The following is a 27,573-nucleotide window of genomic DNA, read 5'->3' as shown; positions in this document are numbered from 1 at the left end:
TGATTTACAGTATATGTCTAACAAACAGATTCCCTCTGAAACATACCGGTAACAGAATCTAAGTCAGTTATCAAGACCTTGAGGTTCGTGCTGAACTTTAAAATCGCCTCCCAAGCGGGTGTAATTGAAATGAAGCGATCTTCGAACCCTTGTGACTTCAGACCCCACTCTCTCTCAGGGACAGTCAACAAAGAGACATCCTAAGCCAGGCAAAATGAGTGGCAGTCAGGGGACTCAGTGCAACTAATTACACTAATCACTAGGGATGCACGATATATCGGCAATCATATCGGTATCGGCCAGTATCGGCCGATTTTTTTAACATATCGGTCATATCGGTATCGGTCAGATGTTGCAATGTTAATATCGGTTATCATTATCAGCTAAATTCTTCACATTGATATGAAATAATGCAGTAAATCTATGATTTATGGGCTTTTCCAAAGGCTTTGCAAATAAAGAAATGCATAACTTTTTCAAATTCAGTGTTAACATGTGTTTTTCAGTATGTACAAAATGTGATGATCATAAAAATGTGGTTTTATACAGATCATATCGACATCGGTAAATATCGGTTATCGGCCATAACAGCAATGTTAATATCGGTCATCGGCATCGGCCAAAATTTTCATATCGGTGCATCCCTACTAATCACTGTCTCTCACACAGTGTAGCTGTGTTGCAACTCACTGCCATCTAGTTTCCAACACACCCACATTGGCAATGCTTCAGCAAAAAGTTACACATCTTACAAAAGGGAAAAAAGTTGGATCCCTACTTGTATACAATAACCAACTTTATAATAAATAGATAAAATGTTACCATTAGTTTTATAATTGAATATAGACCTTTTCAAATGGACAACATAAGCATTCTAAATTGACCCCTACTTCCTGTTGCAGTGTTTGCTAATACAATAAAGGTCTTTGCGCACACAGTAAAAAAAAAATCATGTTTTTTTTTTTAATCCGTCACACAGATGGGTCCCAGCTCGCAAATGGCTATTGAATGATGTGGAAAAACGCAGAAAATCAAACCTGTTCCGACAACTTTAATGATGGACAAAAGTTTCGGAGTCAGTGTGTAAACATGAGTGACGCAACATGAGGTCGTATTTATTTTTAAACGTGTGACAATTTCGGACTTGGTGTGCAAAAGCCTTAACTGACAAGAAATCAACTTCAGTCCAAACTGTTCCCTAGCAAGAAAGTTCCGGTGAAACGGTCTTTACAAGATCTACAGAAAAAGGAAATGCGATTTGCGATTTGAAAGTGAAAGTATGACTATGGCCGTGATGACTCCCACCTCGTTGTTTTGGTCCTTGTGCCACAGATGTAGCGCTCCATGAAAAGCATGAGAAACGATCATGGAGCCATCCGGACTCAACTGGCAGCCGTAGAAACCCAGAGTGTTGCCACCAACCTCCCCTACACGCACCTGTGTGTGACAGAAACACAAGGGTTATGGGGGTCGGTCAATACTGATGAAAGCCAACAACTCATCTACATATTTAACACACTTGTATCTGACATCAGGTGTGCAAAGAACAGTTAATTTCCAGGTCAGAATCATGACTTGCTGCAGATGAAAATAAAAGCAATTCACTCTGCTGACAACCCTGGCTGTTCCCCACATCATGAATACTTAGGCATCACCTGCCACACGCGCAGGGAAATCAAGGCCTGCTAGAGTTTCTTCATTCCAACGTAGGCTCTTCAGAAACACAATATCCTACCATTCTGATAGTGATTAGTTTTTAGGCTATTCACCTTATGTTCCAACACAGGGGTGAGCCAGTTACTTCCTATTGTGGTTACACTTCCTGTGACAGTACAGTACTAGTGAGCAGGTAAAACAGACAGGAAGTCATAACACAACTGGGTCAAGTGGGCGGGGCTACATAAGGCGAATACTCTCACATGTAGTCCCGTATTCCATTCAGACATCCAGTATGTTCTACCTGTAGCGTATTTGTTATTCTGGTGTTCTGGTGTTCCTGTCTAACACCAGCGTTTGGTTACCTCAAACTCAGCATTCAGCTACAACCAGTGTTGGGCAAGTTACTTTCAAAATGTAACATACTACATATTACTAGTTACTTTAATTTGAAAGTAATATGTTACTTTACAATATTACTGTCTGTGTAGAGTAACTCGTTACTTATTACACTACTTTTGCATTACTTTCACCAAAATAACAGTAACAGAATGACATCGCCACCCGAAAAATAATTTCACCCGTCTTGAAGTCAATGTAAACCGTGAAAAATTCTAAATGTTATCATTTTCATTTGTTATTGTCATCTATAGTGGTTAATTGCATAACTAAATGTAACTCAATTTGTAACTTGTGTTACTTGACAAAGTAACTGGTATAATATTACTGAAATCCTATTGGTAAATAAGTTATATTACTGAGTTACTACTAAAAGTAATATATTACATGTAATGTGTTACTTTTGTAATGAGTTACCCACAACACTGGCTACAACAGACAGAATGTAGAGAAGAGAAGAGGAATGGAGGACGAAAATGTTCCCCGTCTCCCTCCAAGACAAAGAACTCATTAAGCTGACAAGTCAGATGAGAAATTATGCAAAATTTGACTTATTAGAGTTGAATAAGTTAAGTGTTGTTTTTCTAACAAAATACATTTGTCTAATACCAAGCGAAAGCAGTCGCCGTGCACCATATCGTATTAAACAAACGATAATAAAAAACGGCAAAGCTTGAGAACACTGCGTGGGATTTACATAAATTGGATTTGGGTGAGAGCCTGAGGCTGTGACCTCTGCATAATATTAAGAGGGTAGATCATATATAGACAGTGTAAACCCTCCCTGGCCTCTGTCTACACTCTAAAGGATACGCCTGAATTAAAAAACCCAATCCCAGTTCAAATAGCCCATAATCACTGCCTCAAAGGACAATGTTGGAAACTAAAAAGCGCTTGTTTCGGGATTGTTGCCACCTGTCCACAGTTGAGCACCATGTTGATTGAATGTTATATTTTGTGGATTCAAATCTCCACATGGGGCAGCCAACCCATTTTGATTTAAGCACTTAAGCAAGCAATGTCCTGACAGGCAGTTACCAATTACAATGGCAAATGAGCATGTAACTCTAACTGAACTTAATGTTGCATTAAAAGTTTCCCCAAAGTATTCTTCCAAAGCTGAGGAAAAAAGAAAGGAAATAAAGGAGAACATTTCATGCATGTCCTGCCAGTGAAACTCATCGCTGTCAGGTGAAAAGTATTCTCGCTTGCCAGACTATCTTCGTTTCGTGTAGCAACGCTAGCTTGTGTTGTTGTCGTTTCACAGCGGCGGAGGCATTTGAGAGCGACACGCAGACTGAAATGGTCGGAGCCAATGGCAGAGCTTAGACCCGCAGCCTGCTTCCAGGCAGTCAGACTAGGTGAAAAGAAACGGCTGGCGACTGCACATGTATCAGAGGAAGCATGTGCTAGGCTATGGCTCTCCCCAGATCGGCAGAGGAGGTGGAGCCTTGATTATTAAAAAAAAATACAGAAAAAACACACAAAACAATAACAACAATAATAATCATGTTACAAATACATACTTCAGCATGCGCTGGGACGCGTGCGTCATCAGTGATGTTAACTGGGGTCGTAAGGTGTTTCGGGTCTGTTGAACATCATACACCCTCGCCCAGTAGACCCAGCAGAGGCCGATTAAGACCCCGACCCGCATCCCAGAAGCAGCCGCTCACGGATCAGCCCTCCTACTCTGTCTGCAACGTTGCCCGCGGAAGGTCCGGTCACGCCCAATCCGCTGCAATAGAGCTAGTGCTACATCGCAGCATTGCAAGACCCTTCAGTGCATGGAGGCTCTAAGGCGCTACAGGTTGTCACCCGGCCACTCTCCTCCTTCGTCCCACCAGGCCCTCACTCTCTCATAATAATAATAATAGATATATATATAAAAAAAAGTCAAACTCTGCACCCAAGAACTTTGAGAGTAGTTTTATTGTCTGGACCAAGACTACTTCCTAGTTCCTACTGCCATGAGAAAGTAAAACAATTAAAGACATTATCGGGCCCAGAGGCCTGGGAGGTAAACCGGGTCCAGAGGGGAGATCTAATGTATTGATCAGATGGATAAGTGGCAGAACCCCACCTCCAGAGTGTGGCCTGTGTCCAGCAGCTACGGCAATATTACATCTCTTCCATCTTTCATTACCTTGTGTCTTAAACCATATGGACGTCGGCTCTGAGGGAAGGAAAAGTGCTCAATTCCAGCTCTAATAATGACTCAAATCAGAGAACATGTACAGCTTCTTAGGCTATTCTCCCTGTTGAAGCAGGTAGGTTGATGGCGAGCACGTTCAGCTGCAGCTGTGACCCGAGACAGACTGCAGGAACAGGCAGGCGCACAACAACAATGTGCACTGATACATAGTAACACATCTTCATTAAGGCCAGGCGGTATCCTCAATCACCCGGCAGTGTTAAAAAGCTCGGGGCTGGTCATCGATGACCTTCAGAATAACGCCTGCCCCCACCGGCTCAAACACAGCGGAACTAATGTGAGCAATAAAGGCATCGTTTTACTTTGAATGGCACAGTCATCCACCCATCCAGAGAGAGAGAGAGAGAGAGAGAGGGGGAGAGAGACAGAGAGAGAGAGGGGGAGAGAGACAGAGAGAGAGAGGGGGAGAGAGACAGAGAGAGATGGTGAGATAGAGAGAGAGATGGTGAGATTGAGAGGGAAAGAGAGAAGCAATATTAAGCAGATTGATTTTAAAATTCTGCACACAAGAGCCTGCCGTAAATCATGCAAAAACTCACAGAGGCAAAATGCCCGTCATCAGTCTTGTTTACGAGAGGCGGAACAATACGGATGTGTGGCATGCCTTATCTGGCCACCGGGGGGATAGGGGGGAGGAATGGAACAAGGACAACTAAGAAAGGAGGACATATATCATTCTGGGAGAGTGAGAGAGAGAGAGAGAGAGGGGGGGGTGACAAGGACGGAATGAGCTTCAGTGGGGCAGGAACGCCCGCACGGGTTTTCAAATGTTCTTTATCCGAGAGAGACACTGGCGTTCTGACAGAGACGGACTGACCGACACACAGCGCTCAGCAGTGACCGCCCACTTTTTCGCAGCTCCGGTTCCATCAGAGAATTCCCCGTTCATTCATTTTCTCCACAGATGTTCAGAAACATCCTTATATAATGAGTTTTAAGCCTGGAACCAAGCCAAGCAGCCACCTACTGAATCCTGAGTGACCATCAAACATTTGACACTGAGCAAAAACAAAAAATAAAAAGCGGGGGGGGGAAATTTTGACTTTTGATTTTCTTCCCGCGTTTTTATTTTTTGCTCCAAGTGAAATATTTGATGGTCACGCACGATTGAGTAGCTGGCTGGTTGGCGTGGTTCCAGGCTTAAAACTCTTAATATAAGGATTTTTCGAAACATCCATAGGTTGAGGCGATCATAGACGCTGGGTTAGCTGGCTCGGCCTGGCTGGGGGCGTGGTCAGGGTGGGGTAAATCCCCCGTTCTATCCATTCAACATAGTTCGAATTTAGCTGCTAGCCCAGCCCAGGCAGACATGACCGGGGACTTACTTAACCACCGCAGTAAACGCACATCTGAACAGACGTCTTGTGTTCTGCTCTAGAATCCCCAAACCTGTAGTGTAGAGCTGCAGCACCTTCCTTTGGTGAGTCAGCCCATTGAGATATATGGGCGGTTTTACCCCACTCGCGCGCCAGCTGTATAACATTTTGTGGGCGCTCCCACACATGCCGACTGTCTCTATGGAGAAAATGAATGGGGGAATGCGAAAATGTGGGCGGTCACTGTTGAGCTCCATTCCTGCAAAAATATAACACACATTCACACGTTCACCCACACACACACACAAAAATATTACCACCCTTGGTAATAGCTGCATGACTTAATTTGTCATGGGACTCACTGTAAATTGTCCGGAGTACACAAGAGCTCTGAAAATAGGTTATGTTTTAAAACACACACACACACACACACACACACACACACACACGCTGACAATCCCTCCAGGCATTGTGGTGGCCCGCCGCGGTCAGTCTGGGCTGTTAATTAGCGGTGTGTCTCGTTAGTAAGATGTGCTTTACGCGGCGGTGGCCCACCCTGCTGCTCACCCCGCTCTCCATTAAATCTCACCAATTACTCTAATCAACGTGGAGGAGAGACGGAGCAATTCTTTGTAAAACTCTGCTAATTACTGTAAGTCAGACACACACACACACACACACACACACACACACACACACACGCTCGGTCATTTGCCACTCCGGACTTTGCTTGGCCGAACGTCGCGGTGAAGCATAGCACGGCCTTTGTGAGGCTGATTCAGGGCTGCAGTACGCCCCCGACAAAAACACACACACACACACACACACAAAAGAAGTGTCAAGTGTGGCTTTGTAAAGAGCACCTGGGGCAAAAATGTAAATACAGTTTAATTCAGATATTTCGCTGTTAAAGTGATAATACAGACGATTTTCATCTAAATAAATGTCTGTTAAGTCACTGTCTATCTAGTCTCGACGCCAGACCCATGAGAGTTCATACGCTGATACACTACGTTACTGCATGCTGCAGAGCTCTCTCTGGGTCTGGGACGCTTCCCACCAGCCGGCTGGTAATGGGAGGGAACCGTTCACTTGGCCAGTCATATGCCAGGGATGGATACAGTCCTGCCCAATCAGTAACGACTTTGCGATCAGACTCAGGGAGGCGCAGCCCATTTTTCGAACCACTCTCTCATTGGTGCTACGACCTGTCACTCATTCAATTTCACCCCCCTAGACGCGCCCACCAAACCCCAGCAGTGGCTGTGAAGTGGTACAGACTCATTTATGTAGTATGCGGAGCGCAGCGATTCAACGTAATATTTGAGTCTGGGGAGAGACTACTTACTGTCTATCTGATAGTGAGTTCACACAATGGTGATTGAGCGTATGGCCCGTTGATGGAAGCCTTTGCATTTTCAGTATTGCAGCATTTATGAACTTGGTGTGTGTGGTGACATAGGGTGGGCGGAGCTAACACAATAGACTCACTCTGTAGGTTACTGTAGGTTCCTGACAACTCTTGTGTGGAGTAGGATAACAAGCTACTTTTGTCCGGTCTCTGCTAGCATTATGGGTGGTTACTATGGCCGAACAAACATAATGTAATGTCACATAATAACAGTTTGGATCTCACCTGCAATTACCACTCATCACCAATAGGTGTCACCCAAGAGAACACAAGTGAAAAGTCTCTCCTCAGACTCCTCAAATATTATGTTGAAGCGCTGCGCTCCGCATACTACATAGTGAGTCTGTGCCACTCCTGGGGTTTGAGGGTGTGGGTCTAGGGGGGTTGAAACTGAATGACAGGTCGTAGCACCAATGAAAGAGCGGTTCGAAAAATGGACGGGGCCTCCCGCGTGGTCTGATCGCAAAGTCGTTACTGATTGGGGAAGACTGAATCCACCACTGGCCAAGTGAACGGTTCTCTTCCGACCCCAGCCGGCTGAGGGAAAGTGTCCCAGACCCAGAGAGAGATCTGCAGCATGCAGTAACGTAGTGTATCAGCTAAGAACTCTCATGGATCTGGCGTTGAGACTAGGGGGGAAGGGGGGGGGTGACGGTTCGAAGGGGGTCCCCAGCAAATGGATGAGTTGTTAAACTTCACCATTATTTCATTTACAAGAAGTGAACACAATTAGAGAATGTAGAAGTAAAGGCTGTTCTGATCATAGTTTGACTGTCATCTCTCTACCTACAATACAGATAAGTCATGTGGCACAAAATCATATCTAACGATAAAAATGTGCTCTGGTTAGTCCTTGGATGGGAGACCATGGTGCTGGAAGTGGTGTGTGGGAGGGCCAGTAGGAGGTGCTCTTCTTCCCTATGGTCTCATGATTATATCCCCATCCCCAATGCCGCACATTGTCCTGTGAGTGAGCGCAGGACGTTAAAGCGAGGTTTCTCACTCTGTGCTCGTTAAAGATCCCATCGGCACTATTCGCAGGAGGAGGGGCTGTAACCCTGGTGCCCTGGCTAAAAAAAGTAAAAGTAGAGAGGTAGAGACATGCTCCCAGTAGATTTATTGTATGTATTTACATTTTGTTCATGGTGACCTTCTCATCAGAATGAATCTTTCTGATGAAGGTTGCCATACAATAAATCTACTGGGAGCACGTCTCTACGCAGTGTGTGCAGACTCTACTTTTGTTTTAATCTGTTGCTGATTTGTTTGTCCAGCATCTGCTAACTGAAGAGTGGATGTGCTTGCTCTACGTTTATTTGTAATTTCCCACACAGGCCTTCCTTCTATCATGGCCACCTAATTATCCCTCGTTAGCTAATTGGCATATTCAGTCCTCAACTCTCCGCTGTGATAATTTATGTGTGGTGAGCATTCTGGCGCAAACTGGGTGCTACACATTGGATGAGTCCCCCCCTCACATACTCACACACACGCATGCATGCATGCACACACATGCACACACACACACACACACACACACACACACACACACACAATATGTAAATCGCTTTTGGTGCGTTGAAAAGCACTATAGAAATCCAATAAATTTGTATTACTATTATTATTATTACAGTATTATTATTAAATATTCTCAGATTTGGGTCAGAGCCAAAATCTCATCAAATGGGGGTTTGTGGTCCTAATGTGGACTAAATGAGCAGTCCCTGATAGGAAAAGGGTTGAGGCTCACTGCCCTATTCCAGGCTTCAGGCACTAATCATAACCTCCCTTGTCACAGCCAAGATGGAGGGAGGATGAGGAGGGAGGATGAGGAGGGAGGATGAGGAGGGAGGATGAGGAGGGAGGATGAGGAAGGAGGATGAGGAAGGAGGATGAGGAGGGAGGATGAGGAAGGAGGATGAGGAAGGAGGATGAGGAAGGAGGATGAGGAAGGAGGATGAGGAGGGAGGATGAGGAGGGAGGATGAGGAGGGAGGATGAGGAGGGAGGATGAGGAAGGAGGATGAGGAAGGAGGATGAGGAAGGAGGATGAGGAAGGAGGATGAGGAGGGAGGATGAGGAAGGAGGATGAGGAAGGAGGATGAGGAAGGGGGATGAGGAAGGAGGATGAGGAGGGAGGATGAGGAAGGAGGATGAGGAAGGAGGATGTCACGAGCGCTCCAATCTCTGCTCTTTGTAGCGAGTCAGCAAGCGTGAACGACGAGATCAAAGACGCAGAGATGTCATTGATCAAGTGTGGGATCCCCCTTTGAGTGTGATGACACTCAAGGTGCCTGCCATGGTGAGGTGAGAGGTTTCTGTGCAACGTGAGGCATCACATCTGTGTGTGTGTGTGTGTTGCTCACTAAATGTTATTGCATCAGTTATGTCACAATGCCTCCTTGTGTGTGTGTGTGTGTGTGTGTGTGTGTGTGCCCCATTATATCACTGATGACATCATCAGTGTGTGTGTGTCCCTATGACATCACTGCTCACTAAATGTTATTGCATCAGTCTTGTCACAATGCCTCCTTGTGTGTGTGTGTGTGTGTGTGTGTGTGTGTGTGTGTGTGTGTGACATCACTGATCAGTCTTGTCACAATGCCTCCTTGTGTGTGTGTGTGTGTGTGTGTGTGTGTGTGTGTGTGTGTGTGTGTGTCTGTGCGTGCGCGCCCTTATGACATCACTTTTGACATCATCACTGATGACATCATCACTGATGACATCATCACTGATGACATCACATCATTAGCTAATTAGCCTAATTAGAAAATCCGGCTCCGTCAGGTCACCCGCATGGGTACACACCCTGAATGTTTCAGCCCGATAGCACATAAGTCCACATACTCAATTGTGTATATGTTATGTGTGTGTGTGTGTGTGTGTGTGTGTGTGTGTGTGTGTGTGTGTGTGTGATTGATTGATTGATTGCCTTTATTAATCCCACAGTGGGGAAATTTACTCGTTACAGCAGCTCTCACAGGGAAGACATAAAAAGACATAAAAACAGCTCTCTGTGTGTGTGTGTTGTTTCTTTGCAAACACGTGCCCATGGCATGAGTGAGTGTTTCTGCTAAGTGTGTGGAGAGGTAATGTGAGGTTTGCCTGTGAGAATTTGCCTCACAGAGAAAATGTAAAGAACAAAAAAAGTGTGGGGCAGATGGGCAGGGAACTGCTTCTTCTTCGCCATCCACACTTGTGTTAAATTTAGCCCCGTGCTGGCACAACAGCAGCTGCCGGGAGCGGAGAGAGATGGAGTGTAGGAGAGAGAAAAGTAGGGAAGAAAATGAGAGAGAGAGAGAGAGAGAGAGAGCGAGAGAGAGAGAGAGAGAGAGGATGAGGAGACAGAAAGTGAGGGATGGTGGGTGTGGAGAGGCAGAGAGATGGACAGATCCACGGGGGTAAAAAAAAAGGGCAAAAAATAACGAGCAGGGTGCAGCGGAGGAGGCTCTGGCATTTCTCCCGTTGGCCTCTCCCTCCCTCCCCTGTCGGCTCTGCTGGGGAACGGGCTGCAGAAGAAGAGGGGGTTCGCTGCGTGTGAGTGAGTGATGGAGGGGAAGATGGGGGAGGACAACCTCGGCTTGTCTAAACTCACTGTGGTGCGCCGCGCCGCGCACCGCACGGCCGTCTGTCACTGCTATTCCTGACACCTCAATGTCAGAGAGAGTGGACACCGACGCAGGGCCACTGACGGCTCCCACTCCAGATCATGTCAAAAGCTACCCAAAGCCAAGCTACTAGAGATGGAGAGGGAGTGTGTGTGTGTGTGTGTGTGTGTGTGTGTGTGTGTGTGTGTGTGTGTGTGTGTGTGTGTGTGTGTGTGTGTGTGTGTGTGTGTGCGTGCGTGCGTGCGTGTGCATGTGTGCGAAGAGTGCCAATGGGATTTTTAATGACCACAGAGAGTCAGAACCTCGGTTTAACATCTCATCCGAAGGACGGCGCTCACTCACAAGACATTGGGGATGGGGATATATTCATGAGACCAGAGGGAGGAAGAGTACCTCCTACTGGTATGGTGTCCAACTTTAATGTCCTCCAAGGAGGCAATTTGTGACACAACACAGTACATGAAGACACATATAGACACATTAAAATGACGGACAAATCATCTGTGGTAACGGCAATACAGTAATAATACAACTCATCTGTAACCGCCAGGCATGATTAAAATGCATAATACATAATACTCAATATGAGGGATCAGGTTGTTTGAAAACTAACAGCTTCAGCAGCTTCTGGGGGCAAGTGCGGTTCGTTTTAAACAGAAGTTCAATGTGAAACCATGCCCTCTTTGAACTCTAACTGCTCCTTCATACTTTAAGCTAGACAGGCCATTTAAACTTTGAATGAGTCACCACTTTTAGGACTCTATCACCTTAGTCTCGCTGGCCAGCCTCCCCCCCCCCTCCCCTCCCCTCCGTGAGAGGAGTCTGGCCAGCCTCCCCTCCCCTCCCCTCCCCTCCGTGAGAGGAGTCTGGCGGCGCTGGTCACCATTATGGAATTGCGATGGGCGGCGCTTAGCGTCAGTGCCCTTGGAAAATCGTTTCCAACAATCCAACTTGCCATTTTCAGCGTGTAGCAACGAGCTAGCGTGTAAGTTTCTGCCTAACTAGCTTGCCAGCTAGTTAGCGTTGTTGTTTTCACTGCGGCGGCAGGGGACTATTTACAGCGACACACAGGGAGGAGGGAGCGGAAGCTGCTCTGATTGACATGGCCGGAGCCAATGACAGAGCTTCTTCACTCATTGAGTGCCAAGGACGAGTATGTTCGTCAATTCAGATACTAACGTAGAGTGCCAAGGACGAGTATGTTCGTCAATTGCGTTTTTTGACGGTGGGACGTGGATCAAAGCCTCAGGCATCTCCTGTACAAATATTGTAGCTATTGAAGGTGTATAACCTATTTTATGGACTCATTAGGTGACGACAGTGCTCTCCAGATTAGAGAAAGGTCCGGAAAACAGCAGGAAAAAGCCCCGTGATGAAAGAGAAACCGCTCATGCTGCAGCCAGAGCCATATAGATTGCTCTGTCTGCAGCTGACGCTGGCTGCGAACAGCAGTCAATCCGCGCCGACAACTGAGCCCCTCTGCCTCTGTCTGTCTGTCTGCATAGTTTCTCCACACGATTAGCTGCCAGAAAGGCAGCACCTGACGCCGAAGGGCCAAACCTTTCCCTGCAGTCCGGTTTGGCATTTCCGTGTCGCGCTGGGAGCCGGCGCACAAAAACGGAGCGCTCCGAAAATAGACTGGGTGCGTGTTAGGCTGTGTGTTAGTGTGGGGAGGAGTTTGCAGCTGAGGGGGGGAGAGGGGGGTGGGGCACGCAGGGCACCACACAACTACACCACGTCACTACATCAGAAAATATTAGCTTCAGACTCAGTGAATGTGCTTGAAATGCTTCATTTCACAAAAGGCGGAATAACTCAGCTTCTAATTTGAAACGTGTCTTTTTGCTCAAAACAACCTATCTTCTCCGGCTCATAACTAAAGAACGGAAAATGGTATCAATAAACTTTTTTTTGCAAATGATAGAAGAGAGTCTCATCGTTCTTTGTGCGTGTTCGGTGTTTATATAGTAATATCACACAATATTCTGTGGGGCTTGAGAAATCACTGAAAACGCTCTGAAACTCTGGCACTGGGAGCGTCCGTTCTCCAAAAGTGGCTGGCACTCAATGAGTTAAGCGGGGAGCGGAAATCCGGCAGCGTCTGAAATCGACGCTTCCAATGGGAGAGCAGCTGTAGAGCAGGGGAGGGCTTGCCTGTTTCCATGCAGCCAGACTCCTCTCACGGACGGGAGGGGAGGCTGGCCAGCGAGACTACCACCACCTCAGTTCAGCTTTAATTGATCTTTTGTACCGTTTGAGAAATCGCAGTTTATGTTTTATGCTTTTTTTTAGCCTTTATAATGCGACCAGCCTTGAGTGTGTGTCACTCTAGCAGGCTGTTACTTCTTACTAAATCCACACAAAACTGTGACAGTTCACACAACTTTGACACTACATACATTATACAGTACATCAGACCCTTTTCTGCTCTCACTCACAAAGTCAAAATATAAGCGACGATGTATCGTTTTTGAGATATTAATGTTTGTTTGGCACAACTCATACTACCGTAAATTCCGGACTATAAGGCGCACCGGTGTATAAGCCGCACCTTCAAAGTTGACTATTTTTTTCTTATATAAGCCGCACCGGACTATAAGCCGCGGGTGTTTTAATGGTATTTTTTTTTTTTTTTTACAGTGCACACAGTGTCCGCGGTGTGGTGAAAAGAGGGCAAGAGAGGAAATTAAAACAGAAGTGGATTTATAGTTAGAAAGAGTGCTAAAGAAGAGAGAATTCCGTTTTTTATTTTTTTATTTTAGTTACTCACAGTACTATTGACCAGTCCAACTCAAAAGATATTCGGCAGTTTCACTTTGAGCTCTTGTTCCGCCGCTGTCCATCAATGGTTATGACGAGTCTCGCTGGGTAAAGTACGCCAAAGCGATATCCATTGACTTTAACCTTTTCGATGATGCTGTTGTATGTTGCGCGTTTCTGTTGCACCAACGCGGAGAGGTCCTGCCGGACGAAAAAGCGCGTACCCTCCCAGGTGAGGGGCTTCTTCCCCGCAGCCTGGAGGATGAGTTGACGGTCGGGCCAGCGGAGTAGGCAGATGAAGATGGCCCTCGGTGGCAGGCCGGGGTCTGGACGTGGCCGAGGCGCCCGGTGTGCCCTGTCCACCTCTGGTGGTTTCTCGCCTTCCTTCAGGTCCAGGATGTAACACAGGATTTTGCCACGAAAGCGTCCATGTCACCAATCTCAGCTCCCTCTTTTACATTGATCAGGCGAATGTTATTTCTTTTACTCCTGCTGATTAAGTCATCAACCTGCGTGTGCAGGGTTTCGATTTGTTTTTGCATTTTATCCACTTTCGGACTCACTGTGTTGTTTTTGTCCTCCAGTGCGCTGATGCGCTTTTCCGCATTAGAAACTCTGTTCACGGTTGCCATTTCTTTAGTGAGTGAGTGGATGGACTTCTGCACGTTTTCAAACTTGTTTTCAAGCTGCTCAAACCTCTGAGCGATGTCGGACTTAATCGATAGTGTTTCACGGAGTAAAAGTTTAGCCCAAGCCGTGTATCTCCAGCCTCCAGCAGGTGAGTCATTTCCTCATTCATGGCGGTGATTGCTTCGTCTTTTTCTTTCTGCTTACCTGTGTTGTGTTATGTTATGTTATGTTATGTTGTTAAAAGAGGGCAAGAGAGGAAATTAAAACAGAAGTGGATTTATAGTTAGAAAGAGTGCTAAAAAAGAGAGCTTTTTTTTTTTTTTTTTTTTTAAATCCATAGATAAGCCGCACCGTTATATAAGCCGCAGGGGCCAAAAAAGGCCAAAAAACGGGAAAAAAGCCGCGGCTTATAGTCCGGAATTTACGGTAGTTAACTGCTGCAGTGCTTTTTTGTTGTCGTGATGTCACGCTGATTCGTCCTATAAAAGTGCATTATCTATAATACCATCATGCATATCAGCCAGACATGTAGGCAACTAGGCATGTATGTGTGTGTGTGTGTGTGTGTGTGTGTGTGTGTGTGTGTGTGTGCGTGCGTGCGTGCGTGCGTGCAGATCTGTGTACGCCCCTCTGCTCTCACTTCAGAGAGAGCGAGTGACTCGGAGTGAGTTTCTGTGAATGTGTGTGTGAGGTCTGCCTACGTGCATCCGCCCCCATGTCTTGCAGCAATGCTCCACACTGACCTGCTCCACCCACACTCCAGATCCCTCCTCAGGAGCCCAGAGGATCATGGTCTTGTCCATGGAGGCAGAGAGCAGACTGAGAGGCTGTTGCAGCTTGCCGCCTGTAGGGGGAGACAAAGCAACGCTGGAGAATCAGTACAGGAGCAGCATTCGGCAGTCAACTCAGGAGCTACAATCAATTTTAATTTTTAAATGATGTTTAGTAACTGCACTGAGGATAGTCTGATGGATTGAAACATCTGCTGCCTTTTACCTTCAGACATGAGCACTTTTTTTCACCATGTCGCCTACTAAATGAAGACATTTTTGCATTGATCTCAGCATATTGAGTGCCCTTTGAGGCACTGCTTAGTTGGCGTGCGGGTCGCTCTACCTTTAATCAGCTTTTAAGCCAACCGGACTTCTGAAGGGAAGGTTCAGCATGTTTCCCTTTGAGCATTTCCTTTGAGTCAATCACCTTTCACACACCAGACTGTTTTTCTTTCTCAGACATTTCCATCAATCTCTTGTTGGCATTTGTTAGCAATGCTAGTGCAAACCTATGGGAAAGAAACAGCGTCGCATGCAAGCCATTCCATCTCAAACCATTCCATTTACTTCCCCAGGCTGCAGAAATACATTGAGTGATCAAAGTGTTTGAAGAGGCGATATGTGTATATGGATATATATATACATATATATGGGCGTGTATATGGATATATATATATGTGTGTATATGGATATATGTGTACAGTATATGGATATATATGTGTATATGGATATATATGTGTACAGTATATGTGTATATGGGTATATATATGCGTGTGTGTATATGGATATATGATTCTGAGGGAAAAGGTTTAATTCCCCATTTGACACTAGCACTTGCCAACAAATTCTAGCAACATATTGCTAATTTCTCCAAAACAGTGTGAAACCTTTTGATTATCTAAAAATAGCCTTCATTAGTGATCAGTGGAGCGGCAAAAAAAAAAAAATCCGCCCTGCCCCCCTTTAAAGTTTTGATCAAGGTACCTTTGTAGAACGGAGGTTGCCAGTGGACTCCATAAACCCAGTTCTCATGGCCAGCCAGGACCGTCTCAAGAGACACAGCAAACACTGCAGACACGTCTGGAGCAGGAACACAGGGAGGCAGAAACAGGGTGTTAGTACAGCATATAAAGCGGATATATACGTAGGTTCTGAACACCAGAGATAGGAAATGCAGTTGATAAAAGAGAAAAGCGAGTCTGCACAGATTACACCCGGTTGTGCTTCAGCCTGTCGGAACCTTTTCTATTGTCCCTCTACCTGCTACGACACCGACTTGTGATTCTAAATGCTCCATGAAATATTCATTACACTATGCATCACACTGACACACGGAGACATGGCGTTGCAAAATCTTATGGCGGCAGCGACCGCCGTGCACCATCAGACCGTCAAAAAACAGCATGTCTTCATTTGGTTAATTACCAGGCTTTTATAATCAAGTCTGCACGGTCCGCTCACCTCTCTCCTTCACTTCAAAAACGTCCTCTTTCATTCTGATGAGGGTGTGATCGTCCTCTGCGGGGCCGTCCGTCGCAGACTTGGCACACAGCCGCCACACTCTGATGAGACAGTCCTGTGAACAGCTGGCTAATAACAGCTCTCCACCTGAACAAGTGAACAAGACAGCACCTGAAAACCCATCCTCTACAGAAAGCTATTTTAGATTACCCTACCACCACATTTACCCCCATTGCTTTCCATGTTATATTCATTTATTTATATTTACTTCATTGTGACCCATTGTTTTACTTGTTTTGCTGTTATTTTTATTTGTGGCACTTGAAAAGTATGTTATAATTAAAAATGAGTATTATCACAGAGTGAGGAGAGATGTTTGAGTCCTCAAAATGACTTTCAATAATATATGATCAAATCATATCATTTCCAGGTTGAGAAGTCCCTGATGACCTTGTTTTATAGAGCTTGTATTGATGCTGTGCTGCCTTTTTCAATGATCTGTCAGTACAGTAATCTGGGCATCAGAGAGGAGAGATAGCAGGAGCACCGTTCAGCAGCCTCAGCAACATATACAGTATACGTCAGGTACAGGTAGTAATCAAAGCAAATGCAATTATCTCCGACTTCTTCACATTTTTGTTTTAGTTATGTATGCCAAGAAAAAGAGGCAAACATAATTCCTATATCTCTAGTGCCTTAGGCCTCCCAACTGTTGGCACATGGACGACGGCCATGATTGTTTGTCAACCGTGTCATGATGTCATGATGTTGATGTTGATGATGATGATTTATTCTGCTACTTGCCTGAATCTCTGCCTGGACACCTGCCACTGGCGACCGACTGTAAAACCGTTTTTAATACTGCAAAAATAAATCTGCTATTGTTGACAAATACAGTTGAAACTTCAACTTCAACTGACCCTGCCTCCTGACTTTGCAATTGCCAAATAGATTGAATAAGAGTGGATTTGATGCACAGTAGAGGATTTGCTTCAGACTTACATTCAGACTTATGAGGTTCGCTCATACAAAGGAGACTTGGTTGAATGAGAGACAATCAGCTACAAGTACAAGGCAGTGTAGAATACTGAGATTAGAGGAGGAGAACATTTACTTTTTGAAAATTCAATAAATGAAGACAGAAAAAAGAAGAAGAGGGAAATCGAGTCATGCTCGGAGACGGAACCTCAGTTTTGAACAGCTACAGCTGCTCTAAGCCTGCACTGGCTGGCTCCACAGATATTAGAGAGGAAAGTGACCGTGAAAGTTTCCATCAGCCCGGTCATAAAAAGAAAACAGGAGAATGATTTCAAAAAACGACTATCACAGTGAAGAGGACATTTGTGTGATTGGGATGGTGCATATAAATGAACTTCTCTGTCTCTCTCCTGGCTCGTAGCTGGGCAGTGTGGAGTAGGCCGTACGCTGTGAGTGGGCAGGAGACACTGGTGGAGAGGGCTGGTTAAGGACATGAAATAGCTTTTATACAGCCAGAACAGTGCAGTAATGAAGTGCCCTTGACGAGGGTTACACAATTAGTGGCGCTTGGACGGAATCCACACAATGGCGTGTGCTAGCATCATACCATGGATATCACGCTAGGCGGAACTTGACTTCAGATAGCTGGTTTAAATCGGCTTCCTGCACAGAAACAAATCTTGTTTTTCATTTCGTACCAGAAAATCGATTGTAAAATCCACAATATTGTCTCTCTTTGATCACGGAGATGTTGTGTATATGCATGCCTCATTGATCCACCATCCTGAAGTGGCTTGATGCCATGTATCACGGAGCTCTGCGTTTTCTAACGGGTGATGGTTTTCTCACACACGGCTGTATTCTGTATGAAAAGGTGGGCTGGCCCTCCTTGATGGCTCAAAGAGAGCAACGCTGTCTCTTATTTATTTACAAAGCTCTGATTGGACAGCTTCCCCTGTATCTGTCCTCACTTCTCAATCACAATAATGCTAGTTGTTATCATACACGCTCACGGTCTCACATCAGACTGTCTATCCCGCGCGTGAGGTCAGAACAGGGCGAACTGCTTTTTCTTTCTGTGCCTCTGATAAATGGAATAAGCTCCAAGACACTTTAAAATTGGAGCAATTGATTATAAATATTTTCCTGTAGTATTTTCCTTCCTCTTGCAAATGAGAGCTCGCTCTCAAGGGCCACCCCTGTATAAATAAAGGCAAAATAAAAAATAAATAAATAAAGATATCCGATAACCTTTTTTTTTTTACTGCAGGTTTGCTTTTTCTTTAAATACATGAAAGATAAGGGAAAAGGAAGGAATATATTGCATGCTTTCTGTCCAGAAATGATGGGGGAAATGGGAGCACCTACTGGGTGGGGAGGGTATAGCAGCGTTACACCGTTTTGCCTAAATAAAATAAGCCTCTGGCAGAAGAGAGAGAAACGTCTGAATATCAGACACTCTGATTCACTCCCAGCCGAAAACACAAGCAGTCTAGTCCGCCTAATGGTATTTTCTGGGTTAGCCCTCAAGGTCATCCTACCTAATAACACACCGCAGCAAAGGGAATTGTGCTCATGGAATTGTGCTCATGGAATGCCTAATCTGTTAGCAATCATTGGTGCTAAAACCCACCCAGTTAAATGTGTCACATGGGGCCCTCGTCCTCTTCCATGGTTTTAAACTGTGTGTGGTATAAAAAAAAAGTTCTGGGCGACCCCATTGAAATTCCAAGCGACCCCGCTTAGGGCCGCGACCCCAAGGTTGGGAACCACTCTTGTAGGAGATGGTGCATATGACTGCTCTGAAAAAACCTGTAAATACCAATCTGGTTGAAGGAATCTCTTAATTCCAGTTGAAAGTATCCATGCTTCTCGGTCTTTCTTCCTTTCTCATTCTCTTTCTCTCTGTTTTTATCGTACACTCAATGTTATACTGAGTATTGTGATTGCAAGTAGTATCTGAATACTGGGGCAAGATCGTGCAGATATGCAGGATCCTCATGTTATGTGATGCCATAGATGGACGATTATTATTGTTTTCATTATTGCTTAATTTGTTTTTGTTGTTTGTGCTGCTTGTGTCTGAAATGCAGAAAAAAAAACGAAGTAAACATTGGCACTCACCTATGGACGCCCACTCCACCCCACGAACCCAGTCCTCATGTCCTTGCAATGACATGGCTTTCTGGAGCTGGTAGAAAGCAATAGAAAATAGAGGTCAAATGCTGCTCCCCCCCCCCCCCCCCCCCTTCAAGCCTTAGAAATTCAAATGACAAGAGTTGGCACAGAATACATGAATGAGTTCCCCCCAAGAACCATCGATCTGAGATTACCTGTCCACTGAACTGCACGTACAGATGCACCCGAGAGTCATCACCCCCGCAGGCCAGTATGGGAACTGCGAGAAACAGGGATTAGTTTAGCACACTGTCACAAGGGCACGCTCGCCGATATATATTTACATCCACTATCTATTTGATAAAACGGGGAGAGGGGTGGAGAGGAGAAGGCAGGGATGAGATGAAGTGCAGCATCAAACAGAGGACAGGCTTGTAAAAGAGAAAGGCAAAATGACATGAGATACTTCAAACGCACACTGCATTTGAATATATGACATTCGGTTACAGGCAGTGAAGAAGTGCTGCAGATTGAGATGGATGACATGAGCACGCAGACGTATGCGCGGCGTGCCTCTGTGTGTGTGTGTGTGTGTGTGCGTGTGCGTGTGTGTGTAAATTGAAGCATGTCTGTGCGGGGGCAGCTTAGGCTTACCTCTGCTGCCTGGCAACAGTGCCAGAGAGACATCCATCATGAAGCCGCTGAACGTTAAGGTGTGCAGGCACTCGGCTGTGGAACACACGCACGCACGTGGAAATTAGCCTTCGTAATGTGCCATGAGTAATCTTGCTACACAATAAAATATGTAATTATGCTCAACTCTGTGGCTCTGCACACTTGATCAACCAGCGTTGTGCTAAACCGATAGGCTCCCATGAGCTCTTTTAACGCTTCTTTGAGGAAGCAACGGTGTAATTGCGGTTTGGTCCGTATAACAACGGCACATGTGGGCAACATTTGTCCAAAGGTTAATTTGTTCCATTTTCTTTTATGTAGAGACACACAGGAACTAACATAGCATAGCTCATATTTTCATCTGGAAAAACACCCCCCCCCCACACACATACACACACACACACTTAATCTCCATAACTGCCAAGTAGCATCAGTGTTCATCTGCTCACTTGTACAGAAAATGCAGCAAGGGAGGGTTTTAATGGCTGACAGCCTGAAACAACACTGCAATATGACTACATGAAAAACACCATCATTGTGTGAGCCTAGTAATATATTCTAATTGTAATATAACAATATTAAACTGAATAGTTGCTATGATCTGTCAGTTTACATCATTTCGGCAAACGTACACATGCATTATTATTACTGAGGGAGATTACATACATGGTCAAGCATTTGTACTGTAGCATATTAATTTCTCTCTCACACCATTGACTGTAACTGGCAGTTTACCTTGCCTCCTACACATTAAACCATTTTAATAACTTAGTTGGAACTAAGCCAGCCTACTTAAAATGTACATCCAAAATAAAACTACAACAACAGCAACACGCCTAGTGGAAGACCAACCAATTTCCCAATTCCTACAAAGAAGTTGACTTTCAGATAGCAGGTGACAAACGAAAACCCACCTGCAGTACCATTTCAAAACACTGTCGTGATCCTTTATAGACGGTTTTAACTTGACAACAAAAACATTCTAAATTGAACCCCCGCTCACTTCCTGTTGCAGTGTTTGCTATGGACATAAAAGAAAAAAAAACATTCAAGTGCAGGACTGACCATTCCGTGAAAACCGTCTATACAGCTGAGCGGCGAAAACAAAAGTAACGATGTCGAGTGAATATTTCTGCAGTTTGCCGAATGCTGAGAAAAAGGAAGTGCTGTGGGGTTGCGCTCTGGTGAAAACCGTCTATAAACAAACTTTATAATGGCCTTAAATGTCTCACTTCATGTAAAACAGGATTTCCCTTGCCTGATTATGAAGGACTTGGGCGTGCTATATAAACATCATGGAAGTCTCAAAAGTCAAAACACATGGTGCCCACACCAGCCATGTACACCAGCCATGTAAGGGGGAAAATGCCTGTGTTATAGGAGCCCAGTCTAACTGTAAGCTACTGAGACTGATGTTTAACCGCGGGTGACGCGCTTGCTTTATTGTGGTAAAAAATACGATACTGTCTTGTTGTGTGCTGCATTGAGAAATGATCAAGGCTGTTTCTCGGTTGCGGAAACAATCCATTTATTGCTCAAGTGCACAAATGCGAATAAAGTCAATTTCCTTGTCCCCAAAATAAAAGAATTACAGCCGCACCACACAAACTTTACCGCCAGCAAAGTGGTCAAAAACCCTTTGCCCTTCCGGGGTCAAACACCTATTGAACCATAGTGAAGACGCTACCTATATAGATCACCTGAGCCCAGGTAATATGACATAGCGACACCCCATGGACACATAAAGTAATACACATCAATAATCACACAGGAAATAATACCACACCAAATGTGGCTCCTACAGCCTGCAAATGAGCTGTTTTGACTTCCGCTATCCTGACAGATCAACTTATAAGAAGTCCCGCCACCTCAACACAGTGCATAGTTAACGCGGGGAGAGACAGACAGGGATAGAGAAGTCCGACAGAGGCAAAACTGCAAAACAAAATAGAAAAAATATATATATACCTTTATTTACATTAATCTGACACTAAATATTTTTCCTATAAATCGCTTTCTGTCTCTTACCTTTGGCCCCATCGCTGAGCCACAGTCTGACAGTGGAGTCTGATGCTGAGGAGGCCACCAGGATCTTTGAGTCTTCCGTGTGGATGCCATCCACAGCACACACCGGAGCAGTGTGGCCCTTACACTCCACTGACTGGCTAAACTGGGGGGTAGCAGAGCAAACATACATTTTCAAGGTATTTAGACAAGTGAGATATCCTGGGTCAGACAGTTTATTTGAGATGACAGGTGGCATACCTTACCTTGCCATTTTGTAGCTCCCAGACAATGACTTGATTGTCTGAGCCTCCTGACACAAGGTGACTTTCTGGACCTGTGACAGTAGGAGCAACACAGGTAGAACAGATATTACTTCCACAGCAAGCCACAATGAAGCAGTCTAGTTTTCATCTGCATCCATTTAAACCACTTCTTAAAGCCCTGGGCAAAGACTAATTCAACGTATGGCTCATTAAGACATCCAACATTCTCCTTCACGTCTCACAAATCCGCAGAACATTCTAGTACTGTAGAGGCTGACAATGTGATTGTGATAGTAGACACAGGAACCCACTACAAACAGACTCACAACCCATTTTGAGACAAGTCCATCAGAGTGTCAAGTGCCAGCCTCAGCCCACTCACCACAGTCTTCTCTGTGAACCCACTGGACTGTGTTGACTCTGCCCGTGTGGCCATTCACTACAGCGACAACACGTCTCACCTACAACAATAACAAGGTACGTGTTTACCGAGGTGCAGATATAGATGAATACGGAGTGTCATAAGTGCCACTGCCAATTAACGTTAGCGTTATTTAGCTGACTTGTAACTAGCGTTAGGTGCCATTTGAACGCATTTTCCTACCTGTGGGTCGTAGAGAGCCACTGAGTTACATGTCCCAAAAGCAATGGTCCCTCCACGACTCCAAGAAAGAACATTCGGTGTCCTGTTTGCACAGCAAGCAACATGGCATGTTTCTATCCTGGACGCGGCCATCTTGGAAATTAAAGTTGTTGCGTCACCGTAAATGTGGCTGTAGCTGAACTGCCACATGCCGAACAAAGGTTCCCCGCTCAGCAACAACCTGCACTAGATTAAAATGTGATTCGTCGTATTTTCAAGTACGAAATACTACATAATTTGTATTAACGCTACATTTATAATATGGGACACATGTAGGGATTTATTGTATACAATACAGTGCACATTCACTCACTAAAGTGCATTGTCGAGTAAAGTCCACTAGATGGGGTAAGACTCACAAAATCTAGAGACCGGGCCATATTATGCCCCGGTCATTATAAAGGTTTATATTATAAAGAAAACAATGACAAAAATGCAGCTGGCGAGTGGAAAAAGGGAATCTAACCATTTAAGGGGAATACCAAGTGAATAGTTTTAATGTCATTTTGAGCCACTCCGTGAAATGAGGCATAATAATAATAATATAATAATAATATACTTTATTGACTCCTGTAGTAGGTTAATTATATTTTTGCTTGTCCCATATTGAGTAGGTCTCACATCTCACCACCCCACCCTGCTGTCTAATGCAGTGGTTCTCAGTGGTCCAGGGGTCCTTGAGGGGGTTCCAGGCGGTCCACTCCCCAGAAAAAAGGATAATAATTTATTTTCACTAGAATTCCAACCATAAGTAACACAATGTATGACTATTTGGTCATGGGTTTCATACACTTTCTGTAAGAAAACATCTAAAAGTGCGACAAAACTGCTAGATCTAAGGGTATCGAACAGATTTTCACTAAAATATGGAAACCTTTACTTGATTATCTCCCACAGGATGTAGCCACCTTTTGTACATAGATTTAGGCCCGTGTCAGGTCTGTTTGCTATTGATTGCTCACACAGTGTCTCCTCTCACTGATGTTATCACTGATGATGACATCACTCTTTGATGACATCACTGATGTGATGGCGTCACAATTGCTCCGGTATGACTGACGTAATCGGTGATTTATCTACATCCCTGTTAGTGATGTCATCAGTGATTTATATGCCCTTATTACAGCACCGGTGATTTAAGACATCTTTTGTGATATGTGACATTGCATCGTGGGGCCCCACTAAAGTGTGAGCCACGGTGATGGGAAGATGGGAAAGAATAATCATCTTTGCAATTATCACCTTTATTATGCAATTATGCACCTTTTGTTCTCTTTGTTTGTTTAATAATGTAGTTTGTGTTGTCTAGTTATTTTCCCTTAGTTTTACTTACAAAAAATAATTAACTAAAACTGAGGGAAAATAACTAGACAACACAAACTACTAGTTTTAGTTAATACATTATTGTTTTAACTTTTAAGTCAAAACAACTAAGGGGAGAGACTGACCCCAACACCAGGGCCAGGAGAGTGTCGTCATAAAAGCAAAAATCTTATCAGATGGGGGACCCTTGGACAAAATCCTATCAAATGGGGGTCCGTGGTCTAATTTGTGTCAGTTTAGGGGTCCTTGATGTACGGAAATACTACATAATAATTTATTTGTCTAGCAAGTCAGGCAGTGCAAATCAAACACATCTTAACCAAACCCAAAATGTTTGGTGAAGCATCTCTCCCGGTGCAGGCAGATAGCCTGGCAAACGAGACGTGAGGTGAAGCCTGACACCTAATGGTGAAAAATAGGGTGCTGAACTGGCCATCTCTTATTGGCTGGTCTCTTTCATCTGTGAGGAAAGAGACCAGCCAATAACAGAAGGCCAGTTAAGTACCATATTTTTCACCATTACTGTAGGTATCATCAGCCTTTTGGGTTTTGGTGCGGTTACAATGTAACTCAGAAATATTTGAAGCTTTAACTTTTTTCTTTTTTCTTTCTCTTTTTTTGCCCAGACCCCATCAAGGCAAAGGTTGTCAAAACTAAAATATACGGATCAGCAGTAATTTAAAAAGCAAATGACTCATGGCATTTTACATTTCTGCTCCTTCCCTGAATTTGCTGCACTGCAAATGAAAACACTCCAATATCCACAGTGTGTTGTGTGTGTGTGTGTGTGTGTGTGTGTGTGTGTGTGTGTGTGTGTGTGTGTGTGTGTGTGTGTGTGTGTGTGTGTGTGTGTGTGTGTGTGTGTGTGTGTGTGTGTGTGTGTGTGTGTGGGACTGTTTGTTATCCCCTCGCCAAGTGTTGACTGAGGGTGATTGGTCGCAGCTGAGCTAGCTGCCAGCCAGACAGCCCTGCTGCTTGTTAGAAGAAGCCCCGATGGACCGCTTGGATTTCAAAGGTTCAGGCCACACATTTGTCACAAGGAGTTTCCGGGCTCCCACTTGACATGAGAGGGGGCAGAAAATGTGATGGTGTCTGTGAACCCTTGAGACGATATGATAAATGACAATGTGGCAAAGACAGAGAGAGATAGTGTGTGTGTGTCGTGTGTGCGTGTGCGTGTGCGCGTGGAGGAGGAGCATCGTTAGCAACACATTGGGTAGAAAATAGCATAGGTTGTGCTCCTCTTGATGTTGCTGTCTCTCCTCACTCAGCCGGAGTGAGACAGCATCCAGACCGGCGTGGCAGGGTGAGACGACCTCTCAGGCATCCGTGGGTCTCATCTCGGGAAGGGAAGACCAGGGCAGGGAGGGAGGCAGCCAAACAGCTGCATCTGTGGAGAAAATGGTCCTATATTCTCTCGCTTTGACTGTGCAGTTCATGTAATTATACGTTTGCTCGAATCATATGACTGGCTGCAGGTGCACCTTTGTGTGAGATGAATGAGAATGTGCTTCAATGGGGGGAGATTCAATATTCCTCAAATATACGACTCTACTCTACAGCGGTGTTTTTCAACCACTGTGTCGTGGGAAATTGTCCAATTGCACATAATTGGTCCATAAAAATTAAAAATTAATCTCACATTGTGCCAAACCAAAGGATTTATTTCATACAGCTCTTGTTGAGTGCTACCACCAGTCCGCCACCCACAGGCATAGAAGAGTAGCACAACCATAACTCTTCTATGCCTGTGAGTGGTGCGATTAATAGCCTAATAATGGCCTGGTTGATTTCAAACAATACAAGAGAAAGATGCAGGTAGTTAGAACAAGTGACAATGCAACACTCTTGATCCTCCTGATCCAAGTCCTTGCAGACCTAACTAACCCAGATGAAGAGCCCACTACACGCGGGGGTCAAAAGAAAGCAAAAACGTACTATGATGCTACTATGTTTCATTCTGTAACATTTGGGATGGTGTTGTGCTGTGGGATTTGTTTTCAATGTCAAAAGTGTGCCTCGGCAGCAAAAAGGTTGAGAAACACTGCTCTACAGAGAGTATTTCTCCTGGCCAGGTAAGGATGGCATCATCCGTGGAGAACACTTTGTATTCTGCGTCTCTGATACAGCCAGTGGACGCACTCTGCATCAGGTATCAGCTCATTATCTGGCTCCAGCGACAGACAGATTGAGGAACAGGTCCCTGCTAATTACAAAGTCCCGGAGAGGTCAAATCCATAACACACCCCTCACTGCAAAGCAGGCAGCAGTGTATGGATTTGTGATCATCACTGCAGCAGCTCAGCTGCAGCGTGTGTGTGTGTGTGTGTGTGTGTGTGTGTGTGTGTGTGTGTGTGTGTGTGTGTGTGTGTTTCTGTTCACTTGGATGATATTCTGTCACTCTGGGCCTGTGTACATTTAAGAAACGGTGTATTAAAAGATAAACAGAGTCTGTCCATCAGTATTTCTACAGCTATAAAGTTCATTATGTTAGTTCCTTAAATTACTATCCAGTCTCCCATGAAGCCTTCAGGCTTCCCACGCAGATCCAAAGTTACTGAGGTTTGGTTGGCAACATATGGCATAATGCAACCCATGAATAAAACATTTATGGACCTCTTAACTCTTCAACATTTTATGTTCTGCATTTATAAATAATTGATGTATACAGCAATGAAGTAGATTTCATCTGACAGCATATGCTTGATTTAATTTGCGCGCACGATTCCGCGAGCTCGATTCCTAGGCTCGCCCGCTGCGCGGGCTCGACCGCCCTACAGCTGGCCTTGCAACATCACTGATGATGTCATAGACATTGTGACATCATCAGTGGGACAAAGATTTAAACAGTGGCCACTTGAAACTAACAGTGCCCACTTGCTCGACCGCTGTGCGGGCTCACTTGCTCTTATGACATCACTGATGATGTCACAACTTCGCATCACTGATGCCATCACAATTGCTCTTATGCCACCTCTGATGATGTCACAATGCCTGATGACATAACTTCCAGTTGAGTGACATCACTTCCGGGACAAAAATCACAGACTATTGCCCACTTGCTCCCTTTTATAGATGCATTGTAGGCTAGGCTGTGTAGGCTGTGGACCCCAGGAAGAGTAGTTGCTACCTTGGTAGTGGCTAACGGGGATACAACAAAAAATTGATGCAACTTTTATTGTAATTTCAAAGTATTCAATATGGATGTTATTCTAAGTAGGTAGAACAGACTGGAAGAAGTTCCCTCTCTGTTGCTGTCCTCCTCTCTCCCCCCCCATGCGCCTGTTGAGATTGGGCTGAGCACCATGACCTGCTGACCGGGAGAAGTGCGAGCTCTT

General features: G+C 44.9%; 1 protein-coding gene across 1 annotated transcript in view; it reads right to left on the bottom strand.

Moving 5' to 3' along the window:
- elp2 (elongator acetyltransferase complex subunit 2) overlaps positions 1 to 23,005 on the bottom strand; it is a gene marked incomplete at its 5' end in the record, with an annotated part of 44,820 nt that extends 21,815 nt beyond the window's left edge. Inside the window, 11 exons of the mRNA XM_083646685.1 lie at positions 1,306 to 1,437; positions 14,738 to 14,838; positions 15,752 to 15,847; positions 16,229 to 16,375; positions 19,331 to 19,397; positions 19,540 to 19,604; positions 19,979 to 20,053; positions 22,028 to 22,169; positions 22,270 to 22,340; positions 22,652 to 22,730; positions 22,874 to 23,005. Of these exons, the coding sequence (XP_083502811.1) occupies positions 1,306 to 1,437; positions 14,738 to 14,838; positions 15,752 to 15,847; positions 16,229 to 16,375; positions 19,331 to 19,397; positions 19,540 to 19,604; positions 19,979 to 20,053; positions 22,028 to 22,169; positions 22,270 to 22,340; positions 22,652 to 22,730; positions 22,874 to 23,005 (1,107 nt within the window). The remainder of the gene's footprint in view (positions 1 to 1,305; positions 1,438 to 14,737; positions 14,839 to 15,751; positions 15,848 to 16,228; positions 16,376 to 19,330; positions 19,398 to 19,539; positions 19,605 to 19,978; positions 20,054 to 22,027; positions 22,170 to 22,269; positions 22,341 to 22,651; positions 22,731 to 22,873) is intronic.
- Between the last annotated feature and the right edge of the window lie 4,568 nt (positions 23,006 to 27,573).

The sequence above is a fragment of the Poromitra crassiceps genome, assembly GCF_964638095.1.
Source record: "Poromitra crassiceps genome assembly, chromosome: 11".
NCBI classification, from domain to species: domain Eukaryota; kingdom Metazoa; phylum Chordata; class Actinopteri; order Beryciformes; family Melamphaidae; genus Poromitra; species Poromitra crassiceps.
Note: the sequence above shows the minus strand (reverse complement) of the source record. Positions and strands in the feature narration are given on the sequence as shown.